Source organism: Cardiocondyla obscurior, linkage group LG18 (assembly GCF_019399895.1).
Source record: "Cardiocondyla obscurior isolate alpha-2009 linkage group LG18, Cobs3.1, whole genome shotgun sequence".
Classification (NCBI taxonomy): domain Eukaryota; kingdom Metazoa; phylum Arthropoda; class Insecta; order Hymenoptera; family Formicidae; genus Cardiocondyla; species Cardiocondyla obscurior.
Genome location: NC_091881.1, coordinates 1,930,096 through 1,945,443, shown reverse-complemented (window position 1 = coordinate 1,945,443; position 15,348 = coordinate 1,930,096). Strand labels below are relative to the sequence as shown.

Genomic DNA, 15,348 nt, shown 5'->3' with positions numbered 1-15,348 from the left:
ACGACCTCCGCTCCACCACCGCTCAACCCGCGCCATTGGCTGAGCGCCCTGGTAAAAGGCAGATTTACAATCGTTGGAAGAACCGCGACTCCGATTGGCGCGTTGTGTAATTTTTCTCGAGTCTAGGAGCACCCGCCAATTAAACTTACTGCACATAGACTTGTCGCGGAGTACGGTCACAGAAGACTGAGGGGGACTGAGAGTACGTCCTACTACTATCTCCATACTCGGCGACCGAGAGTGAAAGAAGTTACGTGTGCCAGCTGCCGTCGCAACAATTGCCATATCTGTCTTTCAATATACTCCGAGTATTCTATATAATTTTAAATACAAATTTCTATACTAAACGATTTGCTTTAGATCTACGCGTTTTCTAAAAAATTACGATAATAAATACGAGCAATGAGAACACATTGTTATTCTATCTCATTCCTTTTACAATTTTTCTTTTATCTATTCATTAATATTCATGTCTTAAAAATATATTAGCTTGTAATTTTTATTTTTTTGTGCACTAATAAATTTACCCCGATAACGCGAAAAAGCGCATTGTCACATATTTTTAGATAGATAAACCACCGCACTTAAATGTTATCGTTGATACGCTGATGCAAACTTATCGGCTGACTCGTTACGCGAGTGTCGACTAGACTAGAGAGCTCAGTGTTGATCAGTATACTCCCAGTTACGAGTGGTGAAATGTCGTACGGCGGTGTAAATAAAGGCATTCACGATTATGCGAGAGAAAAAAATGTAAGTGAGAAAGAAACATGTCTTGCTCTTTCCGTTTCCATTCGAGTCTCACTCGCGACAGTACGAATTCATTTAGCTCGTTATAATTTACACAATTATTGCGTACCAAAATAATTATGTATATAATCATGTATAATCTTAACAAGGCGTGAACAAACGCATGTAATTAATTATAACGCTTTACATACTTTGATGTAACAATATAAAATACGTAATTAAAAAAAAAAATGCGTTTTTTCTTCGAAACATTTTCTAAACTTCTAAAGACCCTGAAACTTGATAATAAAATTAGACTTCCGTTTCACGGGAACCATTCTAAATGGGTTAAGTTTACTTAAATTACTAGGCTATTATCGTTGATTTACGAAGCGACACGCTCACGAAGCCAACCGCGGCGATGAGAAAAGCTATGTTCGAGGCGGAAGTGGGGGACGACATATACGAGGAAGATCCTACAGTAAATGGTATTAAAAAATAATTAATCTATTTTTCAAACCGAGAATAATAAATTCGATTGTTTATAAAAACTTATCTTTGCCAAGTCACGACTTGATTAATATATCGTTACTCAAAGAGCACACTTTTATCAAACTTATCTTACATCTATTAGCTGATTCATTGTTCAAATATTGTAGAACTCCAAAGAATGGCTGCAGCATTGCTTGGAAAAGAAGATGCAATTTTTGTTTCCTCTGGTACAATGGGAAACTTGATCGCTAGTAAGCTTTTAAAAATGTATAAAGTTTATATATCTTACGTCTTCTTCAAAATACAAAATTTCAACTAGATTATGTCGTGTTAGAAATATAAAATTGCTTCTCGATTTTTCATGAACGTGTTCAATGGAAGTAGAATTTTTTTTTAACGAAAATTTTATGTACCTCTCAGTTATGAACCACTGCGATGTACGTGGCAGCGAGATCTACTGTGGAAACCAGTCGCACGTGTTTCTTCATGAACAGTCTAGCGCGGCGCAAATAGCTGGGGCGAGCGTTTGTACTCTGCCTAACAAAGATGATGGCACGTTCGATGTAAAAAGCCTTGTCGATTCAATTCGCGTGGACCGAATCCACGAACCGATATCAAAGTTGATCGTGGTGGAGAACACGATAAATGGAAAAGTTGTTCCTCAGTCGTGGATCGAAGAACTGGCTGTGGTAGCAAAAAAGCATGATCTTAAGATGCATTTAGACGGGGCGCGATTATGGAATGCTTCGGTCGCATCAAAAATCTCGGCGAAAGATCTAGCCGCTCCGTTCGACTCGGTTACTTTTTGCTTGAGTAAAGGATTGGGTGCTCCCGTGGGATCTGTGCTTTGCGGAAGCAAGAGCTTCATTGCTAATGCGAGAAGAAGGCGCAAAGCGCTGGGTGGTGCCACGCGACAAGTCGGCGTGATCGCCGCAGCTGGTATTATCGCTCTAGAACAGACAGTACCAAGACTAGTGGAGGATCATAGGAAAGCGTTGATTATCGCAGAAGCAATTAATAAATTGAATTCTAAAATATTTAGCGTAAATTTAAAAACTATGCATACCAATATGATATTTGTAAATGTGAATACCGATAGCGGTGTTACTGCTGGAACACTCATGCAGAGACTTCATCAAGTGAACGATAAAAATGAAGATGATAAGATCATAATCAGATGCCTGGCACTCACGGAAAAGTTACTGAGAATGGTTCTTTATTATGATATAGATGATACGATGGTAGCAGCTGCTGTTCGTAAAATAAGATATGCTGTAAAGCAATTAGACGATCAAGTAAAGATTTAATATTGAGAATGGTTCTTTATTACGATATCAATCGAAAGAGAAAAGTTTATAGTTGATAGTTGGACTATCCTGATTAAGATATCTATATTCTCTCGTTTAGATAACGGGTTTGAAATATTATTAATCGTATATTAAAATGTATGTTACGCATATTATGTAATTGAAATTAAGTTTTTTCAATAATAAAATTTTTGATATTAATAAGAGCACGCACTTCTAAAATTGGATAAAAATATAAAGTTACAAAATGCGAAATCTATTTTTTAATTGGAATCTAGATTATTTTTTAATTCTTATGCATATCTATTAATTTAGATATAAATATCTTAATTTATATTAATTAAATCAAGAAGCATTTGAGTAATAAAGTTTTACAAAATCGGATATTATATTGAAATCTTTTCATTTATTTTCTTGGTATTTCTTGGTATTTCTAATCCGCTTATTTCCACATAAAAATGTAATAAGAGCGTTAACCAATAATTACCGATCCCTGATGTAATGAACGTCGTGGCTGTTAACTTTGAAACGCGTCATTGACAGGCTCATCATCGTCTTCATCTTCCTCGCCCTCGCTCTCAAAAGTATTATCAGGAATATCGTACAATCGTATCATAGGCTTGTTTGGATCCTTCATTATTAAATATTTACCATCCTTCTGCTTCATGCAAATGTCAATAATGCATCTTAAAATGCCCCACGCATTATCCATGTTCAAATTTATCTGCGTGGCAAATTCATTTGGCTTGTACTGCTGAGTGCCAAGAATGACATGCTTGCTTGAATCTCGCACTATGGCGCGAGACACGTATCCAAATTTCAACTGATCTGAACCAGCTAGTAACGCTTGAACTGTCCATTTGGCGAGTTTGCAGGCGTTATTGCGTAATTCGTTAGCTAAAACAGCGCCACGTTGTGTATCTAATTTCTGACGCCACTCGACTCCATTAGCCAATTTCGAGTCCCATTCGTTCAACGCCTTGATCGTCAAGAATTGATTCTCATTGTTTGGGCCTTGCATCACAGCGTCGTGTTCACATCGAGCAACGAGAACTATACCGTTGTTAAGGTCCCATTTGCGATAACGGTAAGCTACACTCGCCACATCGCTTTCCTCTTCCTCTGCGATGAAAGGATTGCCTTCGTCGAATTTGTATCGTGGTTCATTTGACTTGAGAACTTGCTGCGAAAAATTATGATTAATAAAAGTCGCCTCGAGAGCCAGATTTCTTGGCGAATTCAGCGAATTGCCATCATCCTGTGGCGGTTCGACGCTGGTCTCGTTAACAGTCAAAAGATCAAATTCGGTGTTGTCTCGTTTGTCAAAAAACAGTTTATCGCCAATTTTCTCGATGACGATATCCCACGAATAATTACTACGCGTGCAGCACATAATGGTGGCTAAAATCGCATCAGTGGCATATACATTACCCTCGGTCTTAGACAATTTTCGAACTATCGGATCGTCAGTCGTAGTAACCGTGTGGAAAATACGATCAATTCTTTGCAACGGCTTCTCGCTTTTGACATTCACGCGGTCGTACGTCTTATCGTAATATTCGAGCGAACCGCAGCATGATATATCCTCGCCATCTTTTACACCGGGTAACGAAAGCTTAGCTAATCGAGGGAAGTCCATTTCCTCGATTGTTATCCAGTCAGGACGCACCGTTACAGAAGCGTCGCGAATTTTGATAGGTGGCTGATTTTTATGATTGCGTAGACCTTGTTGTCTACCCCAACGTTTCGCTTGTCCCTTACGCTCTCGTTCTCGCAATTTGAGCTTTCCTAGCTGCTGCATCTGGCTCAACGCACCCCGCTGACCACCGCGGCCACGTAAGTTGCGCTGATTGTGACGGAAGCGGCCACGTTGGTACGGCGGCTTTTGCACACGGGTAGTGTCCACCAAGTGGAAAGTAGTCTCGTCTTCGTCGTGATAGTAGGCATATTGACTGCCCGAACCAAACTGCGATGTATATTTATCTAAAAAAAATAATAATTTGTTATTTATACATATAATTGTAATAAATTAAAAAATATGCTGCATAGAAACAATGTTCCTAATTTTTAATGAATTATTTTATCCGTAAATCCTTCAAAAAGCAATTAATCTTTTTTTAAAACTTAAAAAATTATATTAAAAAAGAAGAAAAAATTTTTTTTTCTTTTTTTAATATAATTTTTTAACTTTTAAAAAAAAGATTAATTGCTATAAAATTAAAATGTAACTACTTAATATACAGCAAATAAAACATTTGAAGTATACAAGCAATTTGCAACGCAAAGTGCCTACAAGGCTTCCGGCCGCGTTCTCGTGGCTCGTGTCCCTCAAATTTTGAGGTTAAATGCACGTGAACTCAATCGTAAAAAGAGATACATACTTGGGAACTTCTTGTCTTGATACGCGGGCGTTGTCCAGTCCGAGATCTACAATACACGTGTCAATTAAGTAGGAGTAATGTAAAACAGACGTGTAAAGTTAATTTTGTTCGCGTGACGCTCACCTTGCCCAGTCTGTCGCCCTTCGAGAACGGCTGGTATGGGATATCTTTGAATTGATCCGGCAGCTCGCACGGACCCCAGCCATTGGGATTGTGTTGGATCGCCGGTGCTTGGAAATGCGCCGCCACCTCTTCCTTTGGGGCAGGATCGTCCAGCACCACCACGTCCACGTCCGTCATGCCGATACCTGGTTGAACTTAGCAACCCGCTTGCAGCCGCTTGACACGACTGACTGTCTTGACTACCGGAAATCCTCTCCGTACCATCTTGTCCGGCCGCAAGGATGCCAACTGTTCGTGCGAGTTCTCAATTAATTTTTTTTTCCAATTTTACACAAATTATTTTTTCCACACTCGCGTTAAATATTTGACTGGAAAAAGGAAAAGAAACTTAAGAAAAAACAAAAAATAATTAAAATAAACAAACTTACTAAATTCACACTGAGCTACGTATTTTTGTTAATATCTGGTTTATCGGAGTATTGGTATTCCTTTACGTCACTGTACGACTGTTCTTGTGAGTTGCAAAGAAGATTTCGAGACTCGTGTGGTTCAGGCGCTAAATAAAGGTAAATACGTTGATTATTTATTAACATGCACGTAATATGTGACATTTCTGTATTGTTATCATTATTGATTCAGTTTTAAGTAAACGAGGGTATGTTCGATCTGATCTAACCTATTTCGAGTAAATCTCGTCAAAAAATATTGCATTTATTACGTAAGAAACGTTTAGAAAACGATTAACTCATTGTAATAAACTTGAGATAGTATTTGAAAAATTGAATGTATTAAAAGGAAACTAGCCTATGTCGATGTAATCGGGATTGCCTGAAAATCTTATCTGTTATATAAAAAAAAAAAAAAAAGAGCTACTTGATGACAAAAAACACTACGTAAGTGCAAGGTATTCTTAAAAATAATTTCTCTTTCAGGCAATCATGCTGAGGTCAAGGCTCGTTACTGTGCACAAAGCTGTTAAACGTGATATTAGCATCAATGTTCCTGCTTTGCAAAAAGCCACTGATCCTATACAACAGCTCTTCCTTGACAAACTCAAGGAATATAAGTCAAAGAGCGCGTAAGTACACTTTTCTGGATTTCTAAAATTGTAGTAAGAAATATTTTTACGATGTCAATAATATTTTTGATGTAAAAACAAGGTTTAAAGACTTGTAGATAAAAAATATTTTCTGTAATAATTATATCGATAATATTAAACTAATTAATTTACTTCATCAAATTGTCCTGTAGTTAATGTATTTCTTTTTTTTGTGAATATTAAGGTCTACTAAAATATAGAAAATGTCAGATATAATATTACAAAAAAATGTTTCGTTTTTTTTTTAATTTAAAGAGGTGGGAAATTAGTTGATCCTAGTCCCGAAATTACAAAAGAACGAGAGTCTGAGTTAGAAAAACTTAGCGCGCAATACGGCGGTGGTTCAGGAGTAGATATGACACAATTTCCTCAGTTTAAATTTAATGGTATGTTATTTTATATTTTCTAAACATTTCTTTTTATATGCTAAAGTTATAAATCTTGCATCCATGCAAATATGTATTTTGTACATATTTACATGCATAGCTAAAAAGATTTAACATATGCTGCACTTTGTTTTAGATCCACCTGTGGACACGGGTCTTAAAAAGTGAATATGTGTCGATATGTATATCATAGAATATTCATGTACTGTTGAGCTATTAAATATTAAGTAATCCCTATTTAAAAAATGATGTAAACTAATTTATTCTCTCGCTTGGCTCACTTTGTGCCGCGAGAGTGAATGTCTTAATGTTTGAACGAGTTAATGTTTAATTTTTATTAATTTGTAAATTTTTATTATTACATAAGAAAAAACGATAATTTAATTACTAACCTGTAAAGAGTTTCGTATTCTCTACTATTTCTGCTAAAATATTCATTTTGCATTTGGTGGCTATCGATTTACATATATTTACATACGTTGTAACCTCGTCCCGGGAGATTAAATTATTGTATTCGCCCGAACAGGAACATAACATGTTCATATTTTCTCGTTTAATTTCCTTACACTTCCGACATTGTAAATCTTGCAATACGTAACCCATACTTTTGCGATTTAATTTGTCAATTAATGAAAATTCTATTTCTGTATTGTCATAAGCCGTATCGCAAATAGGGCATTTCCACACGTGTCTACAATAATATAATATAAATGCATATAATTTCATTATAATACACATTATGCATTATTTACACATCTAACGTACCTGTTATTTTCATTTGTGCAATATTGATCTTTACAAAGATCAATATCTCTCGTGTGATTACATGCTTTACATATAACTTCTGGTAGAACAAGAGAAATACACGGTTCTTTCCACTCAACGTTATCGCCGAAGCTGCCGACTCCAATCAATCGCAACAAATTTGCTTTCAAGTTATAAACCTCGTTTTCTACTTCTTTATCTAAGGACAAAACCTAGAATTAAAAAAAATATGTTAGAATCTTTAACATGTCAAAATTATTTTTTAATTGTTTACAGCATAATGACGATAATACCTTGCATACGGCCTTGATTAATTCAAGTGCGGGATTGATCTTTATATTTTCTTTTCCACCCATATCCACATTAGGATACTCCTCCAGACTTAATATCTTTTCTGATAAATTTCGATGTATTTTTTGTGTTATTCTGTAAATAATACAATTAGCAATCGTTAAAATTAAATTATCTATTTATATAATATTAAAAATTAATTGTTTTTTTATACGAAAGTTCTATATTTTAACGACTATAAAAAATGTAGAATATATATACTTGAATAGTCTTTGAGACATTTCTCCTGATAACAATTTTTTCGCAAACTCGGCTGTATTTTCCAGTGCACCTAATCCAAGTGGTGCTATAAATGATTGGCTTTGACTGTATCTTCTTCTCGGCCTTATAGTATTATTGACATCAGTCTCAATCATACACTGATATACTGCGTTTATATATCCTGCTATTATAGCATTAAAACTTGCTTGACATCCTGCTTCCTTAGGCAGGCATTCCATCAAACTCCAATTCATTATTATTTGCGGCTGAATAATACAACAAATAGAAAAATTTATGAAATAAGAACTATCGGTGCAATATTAAAAAAAAAAAAAGTGTTATTTTTTTTACCACGTCATCGTTGTCATTTTCAGTGTCCTCTTCTGTATTATCTTTGGATAATTGCCCTTTAATGCCAGCGTGATTGTGCTGTTAATTAAATTACGTATATAATTAATATTCTATTTAAAAAAAAATTATTTTATGAGTTAATTGAGTAATCGTACCAAATCAAGCCATATCAGATATTCCCAGCATTGGTCGTATGTAATTTCAATACTATGAAACAGTTCTTTGTTTCGTATGGTTTGAACAACAAACTCCACATAACCCAAAGCATCATTCACAGATCGTTTCTTCGTGCATACAATAATTTTGTTAAAATTCGCAAATACTATAATACAACCTAATGTTTTAAATTCTGCTATTAGTTGTATATACAACTTCTTCATGTAAGTGTGTAAAGTACGGCGTAAAGCAGGATCGTAAAGTAAAGCATTTGAAGATCTCAACCACCTGAAATCATACACGTGTGCATATTGATGCAATAAAAGTAATAATTACATAATATAATTATAATAGTAATGTAATGACATACCGATAAAAGTGAATCAGCTGATAGTCTGCAAATACATTTTTGTAAACAGATACTTCGAGCAACCATGCGTTTACCATGCTTCGCAACGTTTTAAACGCCGGATTGCAAAGAGTGATTTCATCGTAGCTGGGAATAATTGTCGCGGTCTCACCACCCATTGCCATTTCCTGTTGAATAATTCCATTAAATTATTGTAATTAAATTTTTAAAAGCTAATAGTGTTAATAAAATATAAAATTTAAAGACATATTTTTTTTGCAACAAGTTTTACGTGATATACGAGTGAGACTCACCTGAATAGATGGACGCTGTTGATTGTGAAATGCTACAAACGTGCTGGTTCCATCAATATCGTGAATATGATGATACTGTAATAATGCATTAACCGCTAGACTTTCTACATCCAACTCGACGCAAACGCTAGAATACGTTCCCGGATTATTCGCGGCGCAGCTTGAGCTTTCTTCGAAGTCTGTTAATAATCTATTATCGTCGTTTTCGCTGCCGCCTAAGTCAGGTTTCTCGGTGGACGAACACCACAGAACAAAATTGTTCCTATGCAAATGTCTGGCGTAGAATAAATCTGCACCGAAGAGCGTGGGATCCGCGGGTACGTTGCCAATAGGAGCATGAAAGAATCGGCATTGCTCCGCAATTAACTCAACAATCTGTTGACTCTTCAAATAGTGTTTAATCATCATTTTTGCGCCTATTTTTTGCCACTCTAACGTGCTGTACAAATTTTCAACGTCACGAACGTGCGTGCTGACGAGAGGAAATTCATTGAGAAGCGGCATTTCAGTGGTTAATGTCGTTTTGTCGAGAGCAGTTTGATTAATAATAATCGTCGCGCCGTGCCCTTCGTTCTTATACGTCGTTAACGCTGCCTGCAAAGTACGGCATACTTGTTGAAAATTTGTTTCTACTTGTACTACAAACTGGATATTTTTAGCCAGCTTGTTTATTTTGTCTTCGTCATTTTTTTCTAATATTGCTTTACGTTCTTGTGTGTACAACGCATTCATGTTCGGTAGTTGATTGGATGCGACTGAATCTAAAATAAATATGTGAGCTCTCTTGCTGGCACTTAAGAATAAGCCCCACAGTGCTCTTTGACGGTTTGAACTCCAGTGATGATAAAGAAATATGTAGTTAATCGATTCCGTTTGCTTGAGATAAGGTTGATAGGCAATACTTTTGAATTCTAATTGATCCAGAATGAAAGTATCCGCTCCGTCTGCCATTTTTCGCGCGACACGCGGATCGACTATACACACACATCCCAACTGCAATATAGCTCGAAATTCTAATGACATTTGTGTCTCGTAAATTCCTTCAATTTCTGGCTTACTCAAGTCTTCCAGAAGCTCTCGGCTGTGCTCTTGAAACAAAGATTCTGGCAGAGAATATCGATACAAGTTGTACACCGGACGAGAGCGTGGTAAGGATTTGAAACTTTTTTTCCAGAGTTCGTTCGAGCCTGGATCAGGCCTTGCTTTGCGAGTGTTTACATAAAATATACGAGGTACTACAAGACGTACCTGATGTAATTGTGTATCAACGAGTATCCACATTCGAAACATACCGGGCTCGCCTGTTTCTGACAGTTGAATAATTTGCCATGGAGTTTCCAATAATTTTCTTTGAGCACGTCTCAAAAAACCAGTCATGGTGGATGTATTAGTATTTCGTATAACTCCCCAGGTGATTTCATCATTTTCGTTAGTCTTGCTTTTCTTTTGCCGATGTTGATGCCTCTGTTTAGCTTGAAAAGCCCATTTTTTCTTATGAAATTCCAACCATTTAAGTCTCTCTTTTTTCGTTGTTCCCATGGGAGGAGGTGAACCCAGAGCTTCCTTCCAGCTTTTGGCTCTGATTGTTTCATCCTCGTCTAAATAATGTCTCTTTCTCTTGTTAACAACCGGAGTATTGAAGCTAGTGGATGGGCCTGCGAGATCTTCAATATCGCAAGAATTTTCAATGTTGTCTGTATGAGAAGTGTCCTTAACTCTAACAGAAAATATATCTGTAATTTTTTTCTGACGATGGGATGTATTTTTCTCTGACACTTTTTTATGTAACCAAGGTGGATGCTGCACTCGTGGAACTGGATTCGGTAAGCCTTGCATCGCCGCTGGTATAGTAATTATTTTTTGTATAGCGCTCCCGAGTCGCTCAATGTAATAATTCCAATCTAAAATATCTCTGATGTCATCGCTATACAATGTAAAATCCTTTAACCATTTTTTTAAGTAATGTCTGCGCACAGCCGGTTCCGATTGAAAAATAGCTAACGGTATCGCGCGCTCAGCAACTGGTGCGCTTTGTGGTTTATTCGCTATAATATATCTACAAGCTAAACCTGCATCTTTAACCATTTCGTCACCTAAAAATTCAGCTAATCTTTTAGCCGTAGAAATGGACGTGGACTTTTGTGCACCGTAGTCTTCTAATTTACGCGACATAGACTTGTTCTCGGATATGAGTTCGAACAATTCGGAGTCAGGCATATTTGCACACTTGCTGTACAATAAATCCAGCCAATAATCTGCATCTTTTGCAACAGAAGCGTAACATTCTTCTAACGTATTCCCTTTTAAAAAAGATTCAAAAACAGAGGCCTGAAAAATTTTTATTAATTGCAATTCACCTCTCCTTTTTACTTCAAATCCTTTTAATTCGGCTAGTGAACCGTCGAAATTAAAAACTGCGTATCGTTTTTTCAATTTCTTTCCTTCTTCTTTAGCAGCGGGTAATACCATTGCGTAATACGGTCCATCAACTTCGAAAAATATCGAATTTTCACTTTTAATTTCATATGTTAAATTATCTTTATCCACAAGTTCATGATACACTTCATTAGTAAATTGATCCTGTAAAAACCGAAAGAAAATGTAGTAATTAAAAGACAACATGTGTGTGTTTTATTTATTAATACATACCTTCACCATAAAATTGAGAACTGCATTCGGATACGAGACCGTGAATTCTTTTTTCTTTTCGTGTGTAGTCTTAACTGTAATGGAGTCTGGAAAAGACGCAGGTAAAACACACCATATGCCATCAGTATCCAATTCCAATGGACGACCGATTTGTTCTATAATTTCTCTCGCTTTTCTAATAATATGAGCTCCTGTGTAACATACGATGCCGCCCATTTCCATACTGTGCCATCGTGCTCCTTTTCTCATAACGTAGCCATAAAAAGAATTGAGAATGCATTTATGAGCAAGCTGAAGAGAATCGTACAAAACTTCTCTACTTTTAGCAGATTTTATGTCAGCAGCATCTCCTTTCTTGTTTGCTGCTTCTACTTGCCGTTTAGCAACTTTAGTTAATGCTTTATATTCATATCTTCTATCTCTAAATGCTCTCACAGTGTCTACATAAAACGAATTTTCTTTCTGACATATCGTTTGTATTCTCTCTTCCATTCTAGTAATTTTGGTTTTTTTGTAAGCTTTTTTACAATATTCGGTAAGTCTGTTTTTCTGAAATGTAGCCTGCTCTTTCGTAGTCAATTCATGGAAAGCTCTTTTAACACCACCGGGAAATTGTGGTGGAAATTTTTCGGTTTCTAATTGCTGTTTTATTCTTTGAAATTCACCCAAACTTGCAGGCAAATATTCGCCTCTCCACATCCAATTCATTTTTCTTTGGCAGGGAGCATTAGGCTTGTTATAGTCGCATACAGCACAATCCATTTCATTTACTATCGCAGAAGGCTGCAATCTATTAGTTAAAATTATATTGGGATACATAGCACCTACGTCTAAATGATAAATTACAGGGTTTTCTATTCTTAAAGGTTGATCTTTAAGTGCTTTTAACTTTATCTTAACTTCTTTTATTATTTCGTCAAAATTCGTCACCATATCAATCGGAACTTTTTCCTCTTCTTGTATTGTATGCTTTAAGGCATTTTCCACACCACTGATTAATTCATCGACGGCGCTTGGTATAATTTTAAAACGGCAAGGAATATCGTGTTTAAAAACACCAGATTCTAAGGCTTCCACGTGTCCACCCACGTAAGTTTCTTGATCCAGTAAATGGCCATCTTTTGTTAATTTATTCCATTCGGTTTCTTGTTTGTTAGGAAATATAATATTAGCTTGAAAAGCTTGTACCATAAGAAGAGATTCACACAGTGTGCCAGATCCCTTTCTGAGAACCTAAAAATAAATTATATAAAATAAAATATAGACGATTGTTTAAAAAAAAAACGTTTATACATCAAATAACATGCACAATATTTTTCTTACTTCATCAGGCTCCATAGGAATAATCGTGCATAACGCAAATATAAAGGGATGAACGTATTTCTGATAAAGATAAAATGTTGCCACAGCGTCAGAAACAGAATAGTTCGCGAGGACTTCAGGCTCTTCCGATGCTAATTTGCACATTTCTTCTGGATCAAGTTCCACTGGATCATATCTCAATTTAGCTTTAGCAACAGCTTTCAGATTTTGGGAACCCACTGGGAGATAAGAATCGCGCCTCACCCAACTAAAAAACATTTTACCAATAGAATATTTGTAGCGTTATATTATTAAATTATATTTCACAGAACATTTACCATAAACAATCCATGTGCATAGCAGCTCTACTGACATAAACACCTTCGCGATTTTTAGAGAAACCAATTTTTTCTTTCATATCTATATTATGTACAGCTGCTCGAGTTTCAACAAATGGCCAATCGAAAAAATCACCATTATATGTTACAAATATATGAGGCTTGATTTCGTTAATGTGATCAAAAAATCTCATTATAACTGCTTTTTCATTAAGCTCGTTAAATATCGTGAAAGGACCTTCAAATTCTGGTTTTGGTGTATATTCGAAGTCTTTTATATCTGCAGAGACTAATTCTCTATTAGTTATTAAATATCCCTAGAAAAATGTATTAATTATGAATTCTTTTAAGGAAAGAACAATTTATCTAATTAAAAGTTGTACAACTTAGTGATGCATTCTTTATATAAAACATAGAATGTTACCTGTCCATCTATCATATATGATATCATCATAATTTGATCAAAAGTAGCATCTGGAAATTTTAATGGCAATTTTGTAGTTTCAATATCATATGCTAAAACAATAGGTTCAGGTGGTTCTATTATATCTTCTTTTCGTGTAATTATAGGTGGTTCGGTACCTCTGCTTTTTACAGAATACCAAGTTCCACAGAAAATGTTAGCATCTATGGATACTCGCACATGATGAGGTACATCATGTTCCCTAAAATAAATATAAAATATATAATTAGTAAAAAATAATAAATATTAACACAGAAAAAAATATAAAAAAAAAAATACCTAATATCAAGAATATTATCCATATGATCTAAATTTTGTCGATTACTATCTTGTTCATTTGACTGCAAAGTAGTTGCTAACATATCTGTATAGTGAGTCTTGCTTTTCTCTCGTTGTTTGTTAATTCTAACAACACGCATAATATCACGTTTGACTTTTGTTAAATCCACAATATTTGCAAAAGAAAGTTTTAGGTATTTTTGCTTCAAACCAATCAAGTGATTAGGCTGAAATAATTATAAAAAAAAAGAAAGTAAAACAGTCATAAGAAACAAAACTTGTCTAAATCAAAAAGTTAACTGTATATAAACTAAAAGATAATCTTACCAAATCAAGGTCTTCCTTATAAATAGTCTCAATTTTTGTTAAAATTCCATTGTACTTCTTAAATAAAAATGTTGAAACTTCTTCAAATGTATCTTTACGACATAAGATATAAAAATATGGTGAAAATGGCAATGACACTTTAAATCTGGTAGCATCTTCTTCAATAAAGTAATAATCTACACCACTGAACAGACTCTTGTCATCCTCTGCAATTTCCGTCTACATACAAACATAAGAGTCTTGTAAATTATTTAATTGTGCGCAAGACATTGTATTTTCGTTTTGAGATTCCTTACCACATGCATGTTGAGCAAAAATCCTATTCTTTCCTTGAAATCAGTGACACGACGGAATCCATATACAGTGTCAATCCTTATGTCCTCTTTGATCTCGAGCAATCTTCCTAGTGCGTTTTCCCTGAAATAGTAAAAGTTCAGAAAAAGATTCAAACAAAAGAACCAAATTTTCAAGTCATACCCCGGCGCATTGGTCACTTGGTTTAGATTTCTCTTGTTAAACACGTTGGGACGGTCGGCCCCGGTATTTTTCAAGGTTTCCATTTTCAAAGATCCGTAAAGAGCGTAAAGCGATATTTCGACGTACGTTAATTAAATGTCAATCCTCGTCAAGAAAATCTTTAGACGAGTCAACAAACACGCACAGACCATTGCTATCATCCACTTATTACCCCATCGCAGCTCACAGCTGAACAAAGCCCGCCTTTTCCAACACTATTATATATATATATATATATATGTCTATGTAGCAGCATCGCTAACGAAAAGTCATCTCTTGATTGGCGGATCCGCCGCTATAGGCGAGCTGGTGTATCATTGCATTAGACAATTTTATTTTTTAAATACTTGATTAAAAAAATTAATTAAGCGATTAATCGAAGATTATTTAATAATTATTTTAACAATTTCTTTTGCGCTCATGCTAAAATCTTTCATTCGTTGTGATTAATATCTTTCAAGGAGTAAATA

The 15,348-nt window shown here is 35.4% G+C and overlaps 4 protein-coding genes across 6 annotated transcripts; 2 read left to right on the top strand and 2 right to left on the bottom strand.

The window, feature by feature from the left end:
• The first annotated feature begins 10 nt into the window (after window positions 1–10).
• LOC139109762 (L-allo-threonine aldolase) lies at window positions 11–2,734 on the top strand. Its single transcript, XM_070669075.1, has 4 exons — window positions 11–753; window positions 1,100–1,217; window positions 1,389–1,472; window positions 1,642–2,734. The coding sequence occupies exons 1-4, from the start codon at window positions 700–702 to the stop codon at window positions 2,526–2,528; spliced, it is 1,143 nt and encodes a 380-aa protein (XP_070525176.1). The 5' UTR covers window positions 11–699; the 3' UTR covers window positions 2,529–2,734.
• Window positions 2,735–2,914: 180 nt separating this feature from the next.
• Window positions 2,915–5,296, bottom strand: Eif3d1 (eukaryotic translation initiation factor 3 subunit d1). Its single transcript, XM_070669074.1, has 3 exons — window positions 5,033–5,296; window positions 4,910–4,955; window positions 2,915–4,511 (listed from the first exon to the last, which is right to left on the bottom strand). Exons 1-3 carry the CDS (start codon window positions 5,207–5,209, stop codon window positions 3,046–3,048), a joined length of 1,689 nt encoding a protein of 562 aa, XP_070525175.1. The 5' UTR covers window positions 5,210–5,296; the 3' UTR covers window positions 2,915–3,045.
• Window positions 5,297–5,401: 105 nt separating this feature from the next.
• LOC139109768 (ATP synthase-coupling factor 6, mitochondrial) lies at window positions 5,402–6,763 on the top strand. Its single transcript, XM_070669082.1, has 4 exons — window positions 5,402–5,598; window positions 5,965–6,110; window positions 6,387–6,517; window positions 6,654–6,763. Exons 2-4 carry the CDS (start codon window positions 5,971–5,973, stop codon window positions 6,683–6,685), a joined length of 303 nt encoding a protein of 100 aa, XP_070525183.1. The 5' UTR covers window positions 5,402–5,598; window positions 5,965–5,970; the 3' UTR covers window positions 6,686–6,763.
• Window positions 6,496–15,114, bottom strand: Dnapol-epsilon255 (DNA polymerase epsilon catalytic subunit 1). 3 transcript variants are annotated; one of them, XM_070669063.1, is made up of 16 exons: window positions 14,840–15,114; window positions 14,659–14,779; window positions 14,363–14,581; window positions 14,036–14,262; window positions 13,718–13,958; window positions 13,294–13,610; window positions 12,977–13,223; window positions 11,654–12,886; window positions 9,005–11,584; window positions 8,712–8,878; window positions 8,341–8,629; window positions 8,186–8,263; window positions 7,835–8,100; window positions 7,576–7,708; window positions 7,283–7,494; window positions 6,496–7,208 (listed from the first exon to the last, which is right to left on the bottom strand). In XM_070669063.1, the coding sequence occupies exons 1-16, from the start codon at window positions 14,920–14,922 to the stop codon at window positions 6,905–6,907; spliced, it is 6,717 nt and encodes a 2,238-aa protein (XP_070525164.1). In that variant the 5' UTR covers window positions 14,923–15,114; the 3' UTR covers window positions 6,496–6,904. The 3 variants fall into 3 exon arrangements, with proteins under 3 accessions (XP_070525164.1, XP_070525165.1, XP_070525166.1); XM_070669064.1 differs by lacking the exons at window positions 14,659–14,779; window positions 14,840–15,114 and having other exon boundaries at window positions 14,036–14,161; window positions 14,363–14,451; XM_070669065.1 differs by lacking the exons at window positions 14,036–14,262; window positions 14,659–14,779; window positions 14,840–15,114 and having other exon boundaries at window positions 14,363–14,499.
• Window positions 15,115–15,348: the final 234 nt, after the last annotated feature.

Bases quoted from the DNA above. Each gene is read 5' to 3' on its own strand.
- LOC139109762 (XM_070669075.1), top strand. From the start codon at position 700: ATGTCGTACGGCGGTGTAAATAAAGGCATTCACGATTATGCGAGAGAA. The intron at 754-1,099 runs GTAAGTGAGAAA...TTAAATTACTAG, and splicing joins ATTATGCGAGAGAAAAAAAT to GCTATTATCGTTGATTTACG. The intron at 1,218-1,388 runs GTATTAAAAAAT...CAAATATTGTAG, and splicing joins GGAAGATCCTACAGTAAATG to AACTCCAAAGAATGGCTGCA.
- LOC139109768 (XM_070669082.1), top strand. From the start codon at position 5,971: ATGCTGAGGTCAAGGCTCGTTACTGTGCACAAAGCTGTTAAACGTGAT. The intron at 6,111-6,386 runs GTAAGTACACTT...TTTAATTTAAAG, and splicing joins GAATATAAGTCAAAGAGCGC to AGGTGGGAAATTAGTTGATC. The intron at 6,518-6,653 runs GTATGTTATTTT...ACTTTGTTTTAG, and splicing joins TCCTCAGTTTAAATTTAATG to ATCCACCTGTGGACACGGGT.
- Dnapol-epsilon255 (XM_070669063.1), bottom strand. From the start codon at position 14,922: ATGGAAACCTTGAAAAATACCGGGGCCGACCGTCCCAACGTGTTTAAC. The intron at 14,780-14,839 runs GTATGACTTGAA...TTACTATTTCAG, and splicing joins CAAGTGACCAATGCGCCGGG to GGAAAACGCACTAGGAAGAT. The intron at 7,209-7,282 runs GTACGTTAGATG...ATATTATTGTAG, and splicing joins TGCACAAATGAAAATAACAG to ACACGTGTGGAAATGCCCTA.
- Eif3d1 (XM_070669074.1), bottom strand. From the start codon at position 5,209: ATGACGGACGTGGACGTGGTGGTGCTGGACGATCCTGCCCCAAAGGAA. The intron at 4,956-5,032 runs GTGAGCGTCACG...CGTGTATTGTAG, and splicing joins AGGGCGACAGACTGGGCAAG to ATCTCGGACTGGACAACGCC. The intron at 4,512-4,909 runs GTATGTATCTCT...TATTTTTTTTAG, and splicing joins TCAAGACAAGAAGTTCCCAA to ATAAATATACATCGCAGTTT.